Here is an 18775-nt window from a genome sequence, read left to right as displayed (position 1 = left end):
GGTTTGCGGGCAAGAGTGGAGCATGGAGTGCACAGGTGCTGCTTCCATGAGGAGGGTGGTGGCTTCACGAGGCTGGAGGAAGCAGGGGACAGGCCAGGTAGATGGGAGGGAGGGAGGGATAAATCTTGCTTGCGATATTGGAGGGAGAATTTTGTGAGGTGGAGGGGCAGCAGAGAAGGTGCGTGCAAAGGCAGTGAGGGAACAGGCAGGTTTCAGAGGAGGGGGAAAATGCACCTCTGTCTGGGTTTTCAGTTCTGGAAATACGGCAACCCTACTCTTTTCCCCCATAGAGTGCCATTTTTTCAATACATACGTTATTACCAAAATATTGCTGCGAAGTGTCTTCATTAAAACAAGACAATCTAGTTTGGCGTAGTGAGTGGTGGATTAGGATGCTCTAGTTTTCTGGCATCAACACAGTGGTCTATAATATTTCAGAACAGTCTTGTTACGTAATGGGCATACCAATGACCCAGACCATGCTGCTAAGAGCTTAAGTGAAATCAGCAGCTCAAATGGGCTTGAATTCTGTCGATTGTTGGCAATTTCGATCAAGTGTGGTACGTGCAAAATAGCAGGGAGAGGCTCCTCTCATCTGCTTGCTGGCCATGTCAGTGGTCTTCCTGCAGTTAGTCATTCATGGTCAGCAGCTGATCATGAGCTTCATATATGAGGCAATTTCCTATTTTTTCTGGGCTTAAAGGTGGTGCAAATACTTTGTATGTATAAGATTGCAGGTCCAATCCCTCGCATCACTAGGGAAGGCTAGGGAAGTCTGAAACCCTAGAGAGCCACTGTCAGTCAGTATGGCTCAACCTCGTGCTCTCCTGATGTTTTAGACTACAACTCCCATTAGCTCCAGCCAGCTTAGCCAGTAGATAGAATGATGGGAGTTAATGAGAACATAAGGAGAGCCTGCTGGATCAGGCCAATGGGCCATGCAGTCCAGCATCCTGTTCTCACAATGTCCACCCAGTTGCCTGTGGGAAACCCTCAAGCAGGATTTGAGCACAAAGGCCCTCCTGTGGTTTCTAGCAACTGGTATTCAGAAACATTACAGCTTCTGAGCATGGGTCAGCAACATCTGGAGGGTGTAGCAGGTGGGGAAGGTTGGTGTTGATAGCAAAGGTCTGACTCTGGATAAGAGAGCTTTCTATGTTCCATTGTGAGGGAGGTAGCCATAGTATGGTGAAAGTCACTCTCATTCTTTATTGTGAGTTGCTGCACGCATCACAGTTTGTGGCAGGAAGGCAGCCACGATAAGAAGTGGTTTGAATATTTCTCCTTGTGGCAGTAGCTGTCTATGTCCTGGGGTGCACACGAGTTACTAGTACTGGAACCAGAACTTCCATCAAGTAAGTCCCTAGTTGATTATCTGTGTCCCAGTAGCTCTTCTTTCAGAGGGTGCTACCACTAAAGAAGGTAATCTTGATTTCTCAAATGAGTTCTTTTATCTGCATGCCCCATCTTTGTAGCATTAAATTTGGCCCTTGAAAGGCTACTTAAAATAGAACCATTTTCTTTATCCGATTCATTCCCTCCTCAGCTCCCTCTTCCCATGGAACAGAATTGGTTTAGTGTCTCCAGAAGGATTAAAATACTTTGTGCCAGTGCTATTTTTCTAGAAAAAGAGGTGCCGGAACTCACCATGAACACCTCCCTCATTTTCTTAGAATGGCAATGGTACCCACCTGAGAGGTGCCAGAACTGAGTTCTGGCAAGTTGCGGCTGAACAGAAAAGGCTCTACTTTGTGCATGGTTTATTTGTCCATAAAAACTAGGAAGGGTCAGCATGCAGGACCAAGAAGGCTTTGCAGTGCATCCCAGGACATAGAAAGTGCATCTTTCACAGGCTTGTTGAGGCCAGAGTTGTGTTCTTAGCTCTTCCTCTACTCCAGGAATAAGGAAGTGGGACTTGCATCACCCTTTGCATTTCAGAGTGTGTGAAGATCTATATTAATACTTGCAGAATTCCTGGAAGGGAGATTAACTGACTAGGATGCAAGAAGCTCATGAATAGATCCACATCTTGATAAGGAAGGGACTTTGTGTGATATTCCCATTCTCTTTCCTAACGCTGCAGGAGGTTTTGTGGGACTGCATTCTACCAAGTTGAAATTCTGTCACTTGGCTTTATGCAGTGGACTTTAGATCCAAGTAACCATGCATCTCTCGGCATTTTTCAAACCTATATGCTTCCCCACACCCCCTTCCTCCTTGCACAAGCATGTGGGTATATATCCCATATATTGAGGCAGTGAACAATAATATAAAACATTACACAATTCAACCAAATTTTAAATCAAAATATCAGCATGAAAAGGAAGAAAACAATAACAACTACAAAAGAAAACTGACTACATTCAGGAGGCTCACAAACAACTTTCCAATACCGCCTTTTACACAAAATTGGACTCAGACCCCACACAAGAATACAAGAAAGAACTAAACAAGATTGTTAAGGAGCTACCCCCCCACATCCAAGAACAGATCCTCACCAACACACCAACAGAACCTCGACCAGGAACTTTCTATCTTCTACCCAAAATACACAAACCAGGAAATCCAGGACGCCCCATCATTTCAGGTATTGGCACTGTTACAGTGGGTGTCTCCGGTTATATGGATTCTGTTCTGAAACCATATGCCATCAATGCTCCCAGCTATGTACGTGACACCACAGATTTTCTGAGGAAAATACAATCTTTAAATAATCTTCCCAACAATACTATACTAGCTACTATGGATGTGGAATCTCTGTATACCAACATCCCACACAACGATGGTTTACAAGCTATAAGGAACACCATATCAGATAAAACCACAGCGGACCTTGCCACTAAAATCTGCCAATTTGTCCTTACCCACAACAACTTCAAATTCGGTGATGACCTGTTTCTTCAGATCAGCGGCACAGCAATGGGCACCCGCATGGCCCCACAGTATGCCAACATCTTCATGGCAGATTTAGAACAACGTTTTCTGAACTCCTACCCACTCAAACCTCTCTTGTACCTGCGATACATTGACGATATTTTTATCATCTGGACACATGGTCAACAGACCCTGGACACCTTTCACCAGAAATTTAATGATTTTCACCCCACAATCAACCTTACAATGAATCAATCTATGCAAGAAATACATTTTTTGGACACTACTATAAAAATACAGGATGGGCGCATAGACACCACCTTATACCGCAAACCAACTGACCGACAAACATATCTGCATGCCTCTAGCTACCATCCCAAACATACCAAACAGTCCATTGTATATAGCCAGGCACTACGTTACAGCCGCATCTGTTCCAATTCTACAGACAGAGACTCTCACCTAAGGGATCTACAGCAAACCTTCTCAGAACTAAAATACCCAGCAGATGAAGTTAGACAACAGATCAACAGAGCCAGACTGATACCCAGAGAGAACTTGCTGCAAGACAGACCCCAAAAAGAAAATAACAGAACACCTCTAGTCATCACATACAGCTCCCAAGTTAAAACAGTACAACGCATCATCAGAGATCTACAACCTCTCCTGGACAATGACAGTTCTCTTTCTCAAGCTCTGGGAGGAAGACCTTTCATTGCCTACAGACAGCCACCCAATCTTAAACAACTCCTAACCCACAATAATACTACAACCAGACTTAACACAGACACTGGCACCAGAGCCTGCAATAAACCCAGATGCCAACTTTGCTGCCACATACACCCGGACAACACCATTACTGGCCCCAACAACATCACACATACCATCTCGGGACTATTTAATTGCTCATCGTCTAACATTGTGTATGCCATCAAATGCCAACAGTGTCCTTCAGCTCTCTATATTGGACAAACAGGCCAAACCTTACGCCAAAGAATAAACGGACATAAATCTGACATCAAGAATCACAGAACAGAGAAACCAGTAGGAGAACACTTCAATCTCCCAGGACATTCTATACAAGATCTCAAAGTAGCTGTTTTACTACAAAGGAATTTCAGAAATAGACTGGAAAGAGAAGCTGCTGAATTACAACTCATTACCAAACTTAAAACCATGAAAAGACCTGGGCTGAACAAAGACATTGGATTCTTATCTCACTATACATAACTAAACCATTTCTCACCTTCCCACCCCTTGCCTTTTCCTGTAAGACCTATTACAGTCGTTAAGAGTCGTCAAGAGGCTCTCTCAGCTATCTGCCTATCTCCCATTCCCACCACCCTTCTGAGTAACACCCCTCCCCACCTTCTCACTATATAGAAGGATCTGGCAACTTCTGTTTCAGTGTATCTGAAGAAGTGTGCATGCACACGAAAGCTCATACCAAGAACTAACTTAGTTGGTCTTTAAGGTGCTACTGGAAGGAATTTTTTTATTTTAACTACAAAAGAGTCATCAGAATTGAATGCCAGAATGGGGGGGATGTTAAGCCAAAGCCCTTTTTAAACAGCAATGTATTTGTGGCCATCAGAAACAGTACAGTGAGGGGGCCTGATCCAGCTTGCCTGGCACAAAGCACTGGCATAATGTGAGTGCCACTACAGACAACCCACCCCACCCCTTTGGCCACTGCCAAGTGTGCCTCATGGTGTTGAGAGATCTGCAACAGGGTCTCAAATGATGAAGCCAGTCTCTGAATTTCCGCTCCCATGCTCCCTCAGTGCCACATACCTATTTCATTTTGTTCTTGAAAGTGGTTCTTGCAGCATCTGTGGCAGAGCAACCGCAGACGTTCCTGGATGTGATTGATTATCTGGATCCATGCCAGTATGTATTCAGGCCTGAGTTTGGGACTGACTCAGCCTCAGTCACCTTGATGGATGACCTTTATAATGAGGGGGAGTACTCTAGGCTGTGCAGGTTATTTCGACATGCCAGGCAGAAAATCCTGCAAGTTGCTCTCCCTGGAAGTAAAAATACAGTAATAATACGTTAAGAATGACAAGGGCCAGATAGAGAAGATGGAATGGCCGCATACAACAATTGAGCCTGTGGCTCCTCACTCCTGGTTGTACTAGCCCAGTCTTGAAAATCAGGCCATAAAAGTTACTAGCCTGTAGTTCTTTTGTTTTTTACTGGCCTCCTGAGTGTGTTCCCAGTCTGGCAGAGGAGAAGGGGAAATGCTCTTCTGTAGCCAGCTTGGAAACACAGAATACTAGCATCTAGCATAAACAGCTGGATGGCAACACCAAGAGGACTGGCCAAGGAAAAATGGAGAGGTCTGTGTCTCCTTCACAAGCCTACACATTTGCCTGCATGGAATTCCTGGTTGCAAATGGCAAGTTGTTAGGTTGTGATAAACAAACTATGGCATCATGATATGTCTGAAATCCCAACTTGTGACTTGCTGAAAAACATTCAAGGCTCTGTAAACTTAACCTTTAATCCACTTAATGGGGGGATGGGGGGGACCCATGCAATGATTTTATATGACTGAGCAGGTTTTCACCTTGATCTCCAGTGTTCAGATTCATCCATGCTATCTACTATTCTACATTGCCCTGTGATTCCAGTGCACAACAGGATATCATGCAACATGGCGCTGTTTTACATGTGTAATAATATTGCCTCTAATTCATCACTATGAAATACTGGCCACTCTCTATCTAACACAGCATTAAGCTGGCTTAAGTTCACTGACTGTGAAGCAATATACATGTTAGCAATAGAGATTGGATTCTAGAGCAATCTTAATTGTTTCCATCCAGCTGTGGATGTGCTTTATGGCAGTATGTTCGGTTCACGCTGTCAGATGCAATGATGCAATGGAGCATGGAGCCACGAGGCAGCGCAAATTCCCTCACTACGAAGGTTTGCTCAGGCACGGACTTTGCTTCTTCAGGTTTTTTATTGTCCAAATACCTGTTAAGTTTTCTCAGGCAAGGGGAAACTATCCTATCTTGTTCAAACGGTAAACTATTTACCATTATCTTTTCCTTTGTAGGTAAAAGCCACTGGACAGGAACTCTTCGAGCAAGTTTGTGACGCACTGAGAATTAAAGATCCTCACTTCTTTGGCATCAGTGTTGTAAAAAGTAAGCATGGAGAGAAATTGTTTCAGAAGTATCCATGGGATTGGATGTAGGTCTGAGACGTTCAGTGTAGTGTGGTCGCTAGTCAGGAGCTTCGTGTCAAAGCCCTTTTATCATTGGCCTGTGAACATGTCTATTAGAAAAAGGAGGGGTTTGAGCTTTTAAATTTAGTCTTATAAAGCTATTCTCTCTTTCTCTTTCTCTCTCTCTCTTTCTCTGTCTGTCTTCTGTCTCTATCTCTTTCTCTCCCTCTCCATTAGATAGAATTCTAAAATATTGGTTGTATGGTGAGGTTGTATCTAGAAAGTCTGGGACTGGATGTATTCAGTGCTTTCAAAGCCATAATTTGTGAGGAATGTTGTTTTTACTGACATTTGGAGGAGTTTGAACGTGATTAAATTATTCTACAGAGAAGGCTGAAGAAGCATACCAGTAGGCCAGAGCATTCTTTTCGATAATCCAGGCCACTTTGATACCAGTACTGTATATAATATGACTCGCAAGTGGAATCTCTCAGAACTTGGAAAGCCTAATAGATAAAACAAACATTGACTGTATTGATGCTCGCCAGGATCTGATGGGAGAGGAGAAACTGGCCTTGGTTTCCCAGTCGTTGCCTTTCCCAAGGTTGCCTTAATACGCCAACACTGCTCTCCCAGGTGTTGCACAATTGGGAATAAGCACGTTTGGAGACTTACAGGTGTTGCTCTGAATCAACCACTCCTTACACAAAGGATGTTTTCACTATCCACCTTTGCTTAGGGCCATTTCACTCATTAGACAGAGGCAAACCTGCCTTAAAGCTTAGTTTACCCCTAAAATGTACTGTGTGAAGTGATGGCAGCAGCAATGCATGATGTTCACAGTTTTCAAGATGAAATAAAATTCAGCCACCTTTTTCTATGAGAGGTGGTGAGCCTGTGACCTTCCAGATGTTGCTGGAAGTCCATCAACTCCAGTCAGCATGGTCAGGGCTGATGTGAGTTGCAGCCTAACATCTGGAGGACCACAGGTGCCTTGTCTTTATACTGAAGGAAACTCATATCGCACCCATATTTAGCCCCCTTGGGTGGTATTCATGGCTAATCCTACTCAAAGTAGACCTATTGAATATGACTAATTGGGTTAATTAATGGGTCTTCTCTGAGTATGACTCCTTGAGCCACATTTAACTAAATAGTTTTCACTAACAGGAGACAAGTGCCACAAGTCCCATTAGATCAGTGGGGCTTTCCTCCCCTCTCCTCCTCTGCAGAGGCCCCTGAACCCCATCCCAGATGGGCTCAGGGGTGTCAGGAGAACCCCTAGAACAGCATGCAGGGGGAGGAGAAGGGAAATCATTCCATCTGGCAAGCAGAAATGAAATCCAGCCCCTATCTTTGTAATCAAGATAATTACCACGAATTGGATGACATAATTTGCGTTCACAAATCCTGTGCTGGTGATCATTCCAAGTAGGAATGAACACGTAGAGGGCAGAATTGGGATCCAGCCCACTGGACCTGCCACTGTCTGCTGTCCTCCGTGGTCCTCATTTGCATGTGCATACACTTCAGGGTACAAAGGCTCCCTATATGTCATAGCATCCTACAGAAATCAAGTAAACAGCTCACCAGCGGTGATCCTGAATGTTTATGGGTACACCTGCAAAGGCACATCATACACACACATTCAGTAAGTATCATTGATTTCAATGGGACTTTCTCCCAGGTGCGTATAGGATTGTAACCTGAAATACGTAATGTCAGTACTCAAGTCAACCTGGCGATCCTATGCTGTTATCAGCCTTTCTCCCCAATGTCAGATGCGTGCTGCCCAGCCGTGCTTACTCAGTGGAGCAGAAAATGCGCTCTGTACATTCTCAAAAACACTCTTGTTACTGCTTTCGATTCCAGAGCTGAGCCATTGAGACTGAGTATGAGTGTTTGGGGGCTGAGCCTTGGCACCAGTGAAACTTGGCCTTTGCGCTGGCGTGTTTTGCGAGCGACACTTAAACTGGCCAATTTGTGTGCCTATCCAAGTCCTCCCCCCACCCCACGCAAACACCTCCGCTGTAATCAGCTTGAAATTGTTCCCAAATTTCATGTAATCAAAGGAACACACTTTTTTTTTTTTTTAAAAAAAGAGGCAACTTGGAACACATGACAAGGCTCTGTAAACTTAACCTTTAATCCACTTAACTGGGGGGGGGGGGAGGGACAGACTGGACCCTCTGCTTTTATGTGAGAAAGCTGGAGGGGGTGGGAAGGACTTTTTGTTTTTGTAGCTTAAGGATTACTTCAGGTTGGCATTTTGACAATATTAACCTCATTAGAGTCGGAATGTATTGCTGCATTCCTGCACATGATGGGAGGACGGACACAACTGCAGGCTGCGTCTCAGGAGAGAGGAGGTGGAAAGAAAGAAGGGCTGTTTCTTGGCTGAGGGAGGCAGGGAGATCACGCACTGTTGATAAAATCCTAAAGCAGCTTAGCGAGTCATGTAGGTTTGCCACCCCCCACCCCCATATACAAATAATTCTTGGTTTCTATGTCCCCTTTCCCAGAAATGCTGCTGAAACAATAATAAAGTGGTGTGCTTTTCAGGGTACAAATAGTCTATAATAATAATAATTTATTATTTATACCCCGCCCATCTGGCTGGGCCTCCCCAGCCACTCTGGGCGGCTTCCATAAAAACCAAAAATACAGTAAAATGTCACACGTTAAAAACTTCCCTGAACAGGGCTGCCTTAAGATGTCTCCTGAATGTCAGGTAGTTGTTTATCGCTTTGACATCTGCTGGAAGGGCGTTCCACAGGGCGGGCGCCACTACCGAGAAGGCCCTCTGCCTGGTTCCCTGTAGCTTTGCTTCTCGCAGTGAGGGAACCGCCAGAAGGCCCTCGGCGCTGGACCTCAGCGTCCGGGCAGACTGATGGGGGTGGAGACGCTCCTTCAGGTATACTGGACCGAGGCCGTTTAGGGCTTTAAAGGTCAGCACCAACACTTTGAATTGTGCTCGGAAACGTACTGGGAGCCAATGCAGGTCTTTCAAGACCGGTGTTATATGGTCTCGGCGGCCGCTCCCAGTCACCAGTCTAGCTGCCGCATTCTGGATTAGTTGTAGTTTCCGCGTCACCTTCAAAGGTAGCCCCACGTAGAGCGCATTGCAGTAGTCCAAGCGGGAGATAACCAGAGCATGCACCACTCTGGCGAGACAGTCCGCAGGCAGATAGGGTCTCAGCCTACGTACCAGATGGAGCTGGTAAACAGCTGCCCTGGACACAGATTTGACCTGTGCCTCCATGGACAGCTGTGAGTCCAAAATGACTCCCAGGCTGCGCACCTGGTCCTTCAGGGGCACAGTTACCCCATTCAGGACCAGGGAATCCTCCACACCTGCCCGCCTCCTGTCCCCCAAAAACAGTACTTCTGTCTTGTCAGGATTCAACCTCAATCTGTTAGCCGCCATCCATCCTCCAACCGCCTCCAGACACTCACACAGGACCTTCACCGCCTTTGCAAACCACTACGGGCTCATGTGCAAAGTTGCGAAGCATGTGAGGGGGATTTGTGGTCTTCACAAAGCGCCTAGTGCTGCTGAGGAAGAGAATGTGTACCTGGTCCTCAGGGCTGGCTCTACTCATGAGTAAGGTCCCTCAGACTAGACTGGAGCAGCTGAGAAGCAGTAGCTCATTCTTGGGGCCTGTGGATATTTGCATTGAACTGTAGGGTGGGTTTTTTGTGTGTTCTTTTAATGCAAAAAACATTTTTACTATAACAATCACAGTGGCTTAGAAGGAGGGCTTAACCCCTTCTTCTCCCTGCTTTGGTTCTGAGGTAAAATTCCTTTCCTGAAGCTGGGGTGAAATTCCCCATAAGGGGGTCCATGTGAGACTTTTCTCCCAATGCAAATTCTGATTTCAGACCCAAAAAAATTCCTCACAAGGTGTGAGCCAGCCGTTTCACCCCACCAGCTAATGCTATTTGCATTTTTTAAAACATACACGTTATTTAAATCTGGTTTAGCCCTTTGCCTTGGCCATATATCAGTGTGGCTTGGCATATTCCAGTGAACAGCTGGAAGACTGTGAGCCATACTGATTTGCCATATAATACACCTCAACATCTCCTTTGGTTAACCTCTACACCAGGAATTTGGCTTGGAAAAAAGAAAACTGTCTTCAGCTTGGCTTATGTGCATCTATGTTATTAATTTATGCCACAATTTGATATCCTGCTTTCCTTGCTTCCACCCCCTTCCCAAATAATATTGATCATCAAATTTTATGCAAACATATGAATAAATTTGCTTTTCCATATGGTCATAGAATATCTGTAACCGCTACTACTCTCAGCCTGCTGTCGGTGTGACTTTTTATTTTATTTATTTATTCAAAACCATTTTTCCTCGCTCTTCATTGCCAAAGCAATCCTGAACAGCATTATATTTAAACCCAATATCTAATATACATTAAGACAAAATGGGCAGGAGGGGAAACCACATAGCCAGCAGAAAAACACAGCCATCATTAAATAAAAGCCTGGGCAAATAAATAAGGTTTCAGCTGGCGCCAGAACATCACACTATTAATTTCTTGGGAGTTTTCTTGGGGGGGGGAGGTTTGTTGATAGAGAACATCAAATGTGTGGTCTCTTCTAGTGAGTTAGGATTGCCTCAAGGCAAGCGGTACTCTGGCTTTCACCATACACACGCGCCTCTCTTCCCCTTTCCCCTAGGCAGAACATGTACTTGTCGGCCCCTTCATGTGTTGGAAGCCATAGACTGGGGTGGGAAACCTTTTCCAGTCTAGGGCCACATTTCCTCATGGACAACCTTACAGGGGCCACATTCCATTAGTGGCCAGGGCCAGAGGGAAAAGTGGGAGGAGCAATGGATGTTATTTTTACTCTTGTACATTTAACTACACAAAAATCACATACACACACACGTTTTTCCATCTTGGGTCTGGCTTGAGGAGGGGCATGCCCTGGGGGACGTCTCAAGGGCCAGACAGAGAGGTCTAGAGGGCTGCCTTTGACCCCAACCATAAGGCTTCCCAACCCTGCCATAAGCTCTTGCCTACCTACAGAAGCTCATGACACAAAACTAGCACTTTTTGGAGAGGGGTGTGTGGTATTTTGTGCTTATATAGAGAGTTTGCCTGACATTTTAGATCCTTTTCAGAATGTACTCTTCAATTATAGCCTTGTCTTTACTTGCTGTTTTTTAATTTAAAAATCAGAATTATAACTGTGAGCTTAACTATATGTTGACCCGATCTATGTTCTCTAACAGCAGGAGCTCAGCACCACTAAACTCAGCTAGCAGTATAGTTTAGAGCAGTGATCCCCAAATGTTTCATTCGTAAAAAGTGTGAGTATTAATTCTAGTGTGCTGCTACAGGATATGAAGTGTGCCTTGAGAAATTGCCACTCTGTGCCCCAAACCCTACGCCCCGGGAGTAAAGAGGCCCCATGTAGAAACAATCCTTATTTCTCTCTGCCACATAGCAGAGGTTGTATGTATTCAGGCAACAGAGGCCTGGATAAAGTAGCTCCTCTAATTTTTGCCCAGTTGACATGATTTCCAAGATTTGGTAAGCGGGGAAAAAATTTTAAAAGAAAGAACAGGTTTCAAATTTAAATGATTTAATTGCGTATTTAATTTTATGCCTATATATAATTACTAACATTAGAAGTGTGTGTCACACTGTTGAAAATGTCACAGTTTGTCCCTGAAGCCTTCTATTTACTATCAGTTTTCCTGTCTCCTTTTCAGACAATGAATATGTGTTCATTGACCTGGAGCAGAAGCTTTGCAAATATTTCCCAAAGGAGTGGAAGAAAGAAGCAAGCAAAGTGAGTCCTGCCAGTGTAAATTCCTGACACTGAATTCTTGACATGGTTGTGTGGTGAGGCTCCTCCTGTGGGAAGCTGAAACTACTGGACATTTTTTAGCCCAATGTTGGTTTTGTTGCCCAAACCATTTCCCCCCCCTGCTTTCAAATGTATTTTGAGATCTGAGATTCTGATAGCGCAGTGCAATGCACATGCACTCAGAAGGACACCCCACGGTGTTCAATGGGGCTTACTCTTGGGTAAGCATGCCTTGGACTACTGCAATGCACTCTATGTGGGGCTACCCAGAAACTACAACTAATCCAGAATGTGGCAGCTAGACTGGTGACTGGGAGCGGCCACCGAGACCATATAACACCGGTCCTGAAAGACCTACATTGGCTCTCAGTACATTTCCGAGCACAATTCAAAGTGTTGGTGCTGACCTTTAAAGCCCTAAATAGCCTCGGCCCAGTATACCTGAAGGAGCGCCTCCACCCCCATTGTTCAGCCCGGACACTCAGGTCCAGCTCTGAGGGCCTTCTGGCAGTTCCCTCACTGCAAGAAGTGAGGTTACAGGGAACCAGATAGAGGGCCTTCTCGGTAGTGTTGCCCACCCTGTGGAATGCCCTCCCAGCAGATGTCAAGGAAATAAGCAACTATCTGACTTTTAGAAGACATCTGAAGGCAGCCCTGTTTAGGGAAGTTCTTAATGTTTGATGTTTTATCATGTTTTTAATATTTTGTTGGGAGCCGCCCAGAGTGGCTGGGAAAACCCAGTCAGATGAGCGGGGTATAAATAATAATAATAATAATAATAATAATAAGTAGTAGTAGTAGTAGTAGTAGTTTATAAATCAAGGAGGAAGTCTGTGGCTCAGTTGTACAAGGTCCCTTCATGGTAGTCACAGCCATACTCTTTCCATGATTATACAATAATATTATTATACAATAATAATAATAATTAGGGATGCATTGCAATGATTGGTACAGATCCTCATGTATTACCTTTCAGCTAGATCTACTGGTTTTTGTGCAAGTACATGGGCAAATTATTTGGAGTTCTTCACTGTCTTCTTTTGGAGTCACTTAAGTTGTGCTTTCCTTGAAGCTGCTGTGCTATGAGTTGGAACAGGGGATGTTCAAGCCTAAGGCCCTGTCTGGATTAGCAGAGGCTTGGACATGTAAAGCTAAAGCATTTTTTAGTGTTGTGTGTACATGTGCTTAGGGACATTCTGTAATCCCTCCTTTCCCTACCATCTTTCTTTTGAAGGCAACAGAGAAGTTCAGCCCTCCTTTGGTTGCTTTCTTCAGAGTACAGTACTATGTTGAAAATGGGCGGGTTATAAGGTAAAGTTGCCCAATTCTTTGAGAATTATACATGTTTCTCTTTTTGTACTCTTTCTGCTTACTGCCACTCTATAGTAGCTCTTGGGAAAGGGTTTTGGTATAATATCAGTTGATCCACTTGTCTGAAATTGTGTGTGATAGCTAATATCTCTTCCACACAGGCTTGGGGGACCATCAGATCTTGGGCAGAACTGCATTACTTGTTCATTCATTGATCCTGGATCACTGAACTCTTTATTTCCTCAACCTCCCTTTCACTGTTTTTTAAAACTTCTAAATTAAAACAAAAACCATGTAATTACGAGCCCTCCTCAAAGTATATATCCAGGCTACAATCCTGGAAAAGCAGCTTGGTTTTGTGATAGTCTCTTTGTCCTCCTTTATAACACACCTGTCAACATGTCATTCAAACCTTAGTCAGCACAAGATGAATATTTCTGCCTCCCTTCATTAAAAGCAGCCCATTTTGTGCTTCGGAGGGAGCAGGGCTGACTCAAGACATTTTGCTGCCTGAGGCAGAACAACAAATGCTCTGCCCTGCTGAAGTTAAAGTATTCTGTGAGCATTCAAGTTATTCTGACAGCCCTCTCAACAGAAAACGTTATGATGCATACTGTGTTTTATGTTTTAAGGAGTTTTGTGCTATGCCTTAAGAGGACAGTTGTGCCCTGAAAGGTGGCTTATAATCATTTAATAAATAACATCAAGTAAAATCCCACAAGTGGCTCTCCAAAACACCCCTGGCAGTCAGTGTACAATAATGAGCCTTTTAGGACCCCCAAAACCAGCCGCCTGAGGCAGCCGCCCCACTCTGCCTAATGGTAGGGTCAGACCTGAGAGCAAAAGATTTAACTCCTAACAAATCCTACTCAGCCTGAAAGGAGCCTCTAGAACGTTCTGGGAACAATTTATATAATGATTGATGGTGAAAAAAATAATGTGCCTCACATATAGTCTTTTCTATCAGAATGATAATTCTCTGGTAACTGTCTGCAGTGCTTCCTTTACCTTCTTCCGTTCTTGTTGTTTTCTAACCCAATGCTGTTCCTTATCCTGCAGTGACAAGGTAGCACGCCATTACTACTACTGCCATCTCCGGGAGCAAGTGTTGAGGTCCCGGTGCACTGACAAAGAAGAAGTCTACTTCCTGCTGGCTGCTTATGGCCTGCAGGTTGACGTGGGGGACTTCCAGGAGAACTTCCACCGAGGGAACTACTTTGAACCTCAGACTTACTTCCCACAGTGGGTAAGTCTTGCGTTATGATAGGGAAGCAAAATCACTAAGGAGTTTCAAGTTGAACAAAACGTAAAGCAGCTTTTCTTTTTTAAGCTCTCTTCCCCCCCAAGTCCTCCTGTACCTGACTTTGCATGAAAGGCTTAGTGGGTTATCTGAATTCACCCTATTACTTACTCATGCTCTTTCTTAATATGTGGGGTTATATCCAGTGAAGCATGAATGTAAAGATATTCATGCAAGGAGAATTCCTTACCCCCTACTTACCACTGCAGCCCTGGGGGTTAGGAGACCCCCGGGAAAAGTCTGGGATGTAAAGTGGGAGTGGGAAAATCAGGTGGAGGCATCTTGCATAAGCAGGAGACCCCATCTCATTGCACTTTATCCATCCCTGTAATCTTCAGAAAGCTACTGCCTTCAGAGAGGGGGCCACAGTGAGAATTTACCTGGCTCTGCATTAGGTACAACCCATCGTCCTGAGCACTGTGAATGAAAACCCCATTCAGTTGAGATCCATTAGAGGCTGCTGTTGGAGGGAGCAGTTTGCATCAACTTCCCTTGCAATCCGCAGCACTCAGGCTATCACTGTTGTTCCAAGGGACAATCCAATCCTCTGGAGCAGATTTTCAGACTGCAGGGGGAATCAGTGAATGTTGTTTCCCCTCCCCACCCTCCACAAGAAGAGCTAAAGTGAATGTGCATCAGAGAGGCAACTTTTAAGAGGTCGGGCAAGTTGAGACTCCACACACTGGCAAGCTCTCTGTTTGGCACAGAAAGTCCCAGCCAAAACTTTCATCACTCTTGGAATTGCCATTCTGTGAGGAGTATGGCATGGGTTGTTTTGTAGGTGGAAAAGGGTATTGGATCTTTTCTTATCCCTGCAAGCTTGTGACCTTGCAGCACCCAAGTCCACACTAGCTCACATATGCAAGTAAGCATGTTGATAGAATTGGCAGCCAGAGATGGAACCTGGCACCCGGTAGGATGTGTCTCTCCCTGTCCCCGGGGCACTGCAGCGAGATCATGTATGAAATGCTTCTGGTTCGGTTCCACGGCTCAGGATTGCTGCACCGTGCACGGTAGTGAGATAAGGATGTTGGCAAGAGCTGGGAGGCGGGCAGCCTTGTTTTGGAGTCTGCTTATGAGACCCATGGCACCTGGCTGATGAGGCAGAGTGGAGTTAAGAAAGATCAGGCTTCGTGGCAGCAGGATAATTAAAGTCATGTGAAGTCTGACACAGGGAGACCGTGGTACGGCGACCTGAGGGAGCCTCCCTGTAATTAAGGGAATAGAAGACATTCAGGCAAGAACATCCCCTTCGAGGGCTTACTGTTCCCTTGTAAAGACTGGGTTTAAGTGCCTCTTAAGTGTTGAGTGATATTCAGGAAAGGGAGAAATAAGATATACAACCTAAACTGCAATGAGCTCTTATTACACGCAGTTTAGATGAAGCCTGGAAGGAATTTCTCCTGCTTGGGCAAGCGATCAGTCTTGCACACAGAATTTGCATGGTAAGAAGTCTTCCAGTGACTGTAGCAGGTATCAGCTCTGACATCCACTCCAGTCACTTGCTGCTTTTTCAAACCTCTCTCAACGCTGCCACCTGGTGGGGCCCCCTGTTCACCCCGCCTGTTGTTTTTTTCTTCTTCTAAGGAAGAGAAAGTCACTGTATTTTTCCTATTGCTATACTATTTTGATCTTCTCTGGTCACTTTGCTCAGAAGGGTTGCCTACTGCTTGCCTTGGAATGCTACTCGTGTACCAATAATAATAAATAATAATAATAACAGTGAGTTTATTATTTATACCCCACCCATCTGGCTGGGTTTCCCCAGCCACTCTGGGTGGATTCCAGCACATATAAAAACATAATGAAATGTCAAACATAAAAAACTTCCAGGGCAGCCTTCAGATGTCTTCTAAAAGTTTTGCATGGAAGTGCAGTTTCTTATCTCACTGTATCCCTGTGAAAGAAGGAGCTTCCCATCACAATTAAAGACACGGATACTCTGTCTTAATTTGGGCTATTAACTTCAGGTGCATATTGCAATATTGACCCAAAGAGATTGATTCCCTGTGAAAATTATTTCTCTAGTGATTATTTCTCTAGTGATTTGGAATGATTAGCACCACTTGGGTGGGGAAACAGAGGAATGACAGTGTGTTCCTCTTTACCCTTTAGTAGGAAAATTTGCAACAGCTGAAATTCCCCTGTTCTGCATTGAATCTTGTAAACCTAGCTGAGAACCATACTTAAAAGGGCATAGTTAAACAATGGAACTTGCTCCCACAGAAGGCAGCGATAGCCACTAACTTAGAAAGCTTTAAAGGACAATTAGTCAAAATCATGGAGAACAAGACTATTAATATCTACCAGCCATGAAGGCCATGCTTTGCCTCCACGGTTGGAGGCAGTACTGCCTTTGAATACCAGTGGCTTGAAACCACAGGAGGGGAAAGTGCTTTTGTCCTTGGGTCTTGCTTGCAGGTTTCCATGGCCACTGAGGGAACAGAATGCTGAAGGAGATGGCCCTTTGGCCCGATCCACCAGCTTATTCTTATGTTCTTAGGTTACGAATACAATTGTCACAAGTATTAGTAGGGTTTCCCCCCTCTTTGTTGTTGCCTTGTAATTAAAGAGGAAGACACTGAGAAATTTCCTAGTACACACTTAGTGGCTTATAGCAGGGTTCTTCTTTTTAAGAATATTTAAATGATGCACCATTCAAAGAGCTTCTGATGTGTGTGGGGGGGGGAGGAGTACCCTCGCCTGAGTCTCACGAACCATGCTGTGGATCTCAGCCACCTTGTCTTGCAGACCTATTTAAGAGAGACTGAAGCTGCTGACATTGTCTCTTTACTTCCCCCATGGCAGATTATTGCAAGGCGAGGGAGTGACTATATCCTGAAGCACGCTCCAGAGATGCACCGGGAACAGCAAGGCCTGTCTACGAGGGAAGCCATTCTGAAGTACGTCAAGGAGTCCTGCTTGCTGGAAGATGTGCCTGTCCATTTCTACAGACTGCAGAAGGTGAAATTGGGCAGATTCTTGCTTCAAGCATTGAAATGCTGTGTTTGAAATGCATACAGCAGTTTTGAGTTCTTTTCTCAAGCAAGCAAGCAAGCAAACAAATGGAAATAATGGTTGGGAGGAAGGTGCTTGCCAGGTAGACCCCCTGCAGCTTCTTCCCATCCACCCTTCACACCAGAAGTCTGCCCTTTTCCTCCCACCTGATGCTCCACCACCTGGCACCTTCAGATCACTCTGGGTGGCCAGAACCGACCCAGGGATGTCTCCACCTGACTCAGACAAAGCCTGTATTCTCCCCACCATCAACCCTGACCCAGCTCACAATAGTATGCATAATATTACAGCAAAGGCCTCTACTTAAGTGCAAATGATTCTTCAAAACTTAGAGTCATTCCAGTAGGATTGCAGATAGCAGACTGTAGCTCACTATGTTCAGGGGTTTCCATTTGCCCTCTGTGGAATATGATGATTTGTGAGTGTACAAGGTCATTCCCTTTTTGTAGCAGACAATAGGAAAGCCCTGCTTGTCAGCATTGATATTTCTGGATGATAATAAAGAGAGGGGGGGTTTTGCTCCCCCTGACCTACAAATATATTTTGAAGCATCATGCTGATGCTGGTTAAAAGATTGGATTTTATTAAAGAACACCCACATATTAGATCTGGACGGGTATGATTTAAAATTTGGATGGCGTGCGTGCCTCTGGTATGGAAAGGCAAGGATATTTAAGAGTTTCTCAAACCATATAATCAGAAAAAACCTTATAGGGTTTGGGGAAAATATTAAAACCTAATAAAAAGAAAAAAAGAAACTTATTAAAAAGAAAAACACTGATGTGGTTATCACCAACAGAGGCTGTGGCAAGAAAAAAAATTAACACAGAGACAAACTGGAGTACATATAGAATCCTCCTATACCTTGTTGCGAAGGAATACAAACAGAGTATGAAGAGATAAAAGACCAAATGACAGATTGGTTAAGTTACTACCCGTTAAGGGCAACATTTAAGTTGGACAAAAAAATACAGTTTTGCTGAAAAGAGCTCACAGTTTGAAGAGATACTAAGATCCAAGCTCAAAATATTATCAAAAATGTATAATTTAATACTTGAGTGGGAGATAATGGCGGAGATAGTAAAATCTGCAATGATGAGTTGGGCTAGGGGCCTTGGACATAATATTGATTTTATACTATGGGAACAACTGTGGAAAGTAAATATAAGATTTACAGCATGCTATATGTTAAGAGAAGACTTCCTGAAGATGCAGCATAGGCGGTATCTGACACCCAACAGATTAGCAAAAATGTCAAA

General features: G+C 44.4%; 1 protein-coding gene across 2 annotated transcripts in view; it reads left to right on the top strand.

Moving 5' to 3' along the window:
- Positions 1-18775, top strand: part of FRMD1 (FERM domain containing 1) — a 62485-nt gene that overhangs the window by 29569 nt on the left and 14141 nt on the right. For both annotated transcript variants that reach the window (XM_081188245.1, XM_081188246.1), the window contains exons 3-7: positions 5942-6032; positions 11790-11869; positions 13122-13198; positions 14258-14444; positions 17307-17462. In XM_081188245.1, the coding sequence (XP_081044371.1) occupies positions 5942-6032; positions 11790-11869; positions 13122-13198; positions 14258-14444; positions 17307-17462 (591 nt within the window). The remainder of the gene's footprint in view (positions 1-5941; positions 6033-11789; positions 11870-13121; positions 13199-14257; positions 14445-17306; positions 17463-18775) is intronic.

Source organism: Podarcis bocagei, assembly GCF_964188305.1.
Source record: "Podarcis bocagei genome assembly, chromosome: 3".
NCBI classification, from domain to species: Eukaryota; Metazoa; Chordata; class Lepidosauria; order Squamata; family Lacertidae; genus Podarcis; species Podarcis bocagei.
Note: the sequence above shows the minus strand (reverse complement) of the source record. Positions and strands in the feature narration are given on the sequence as shown.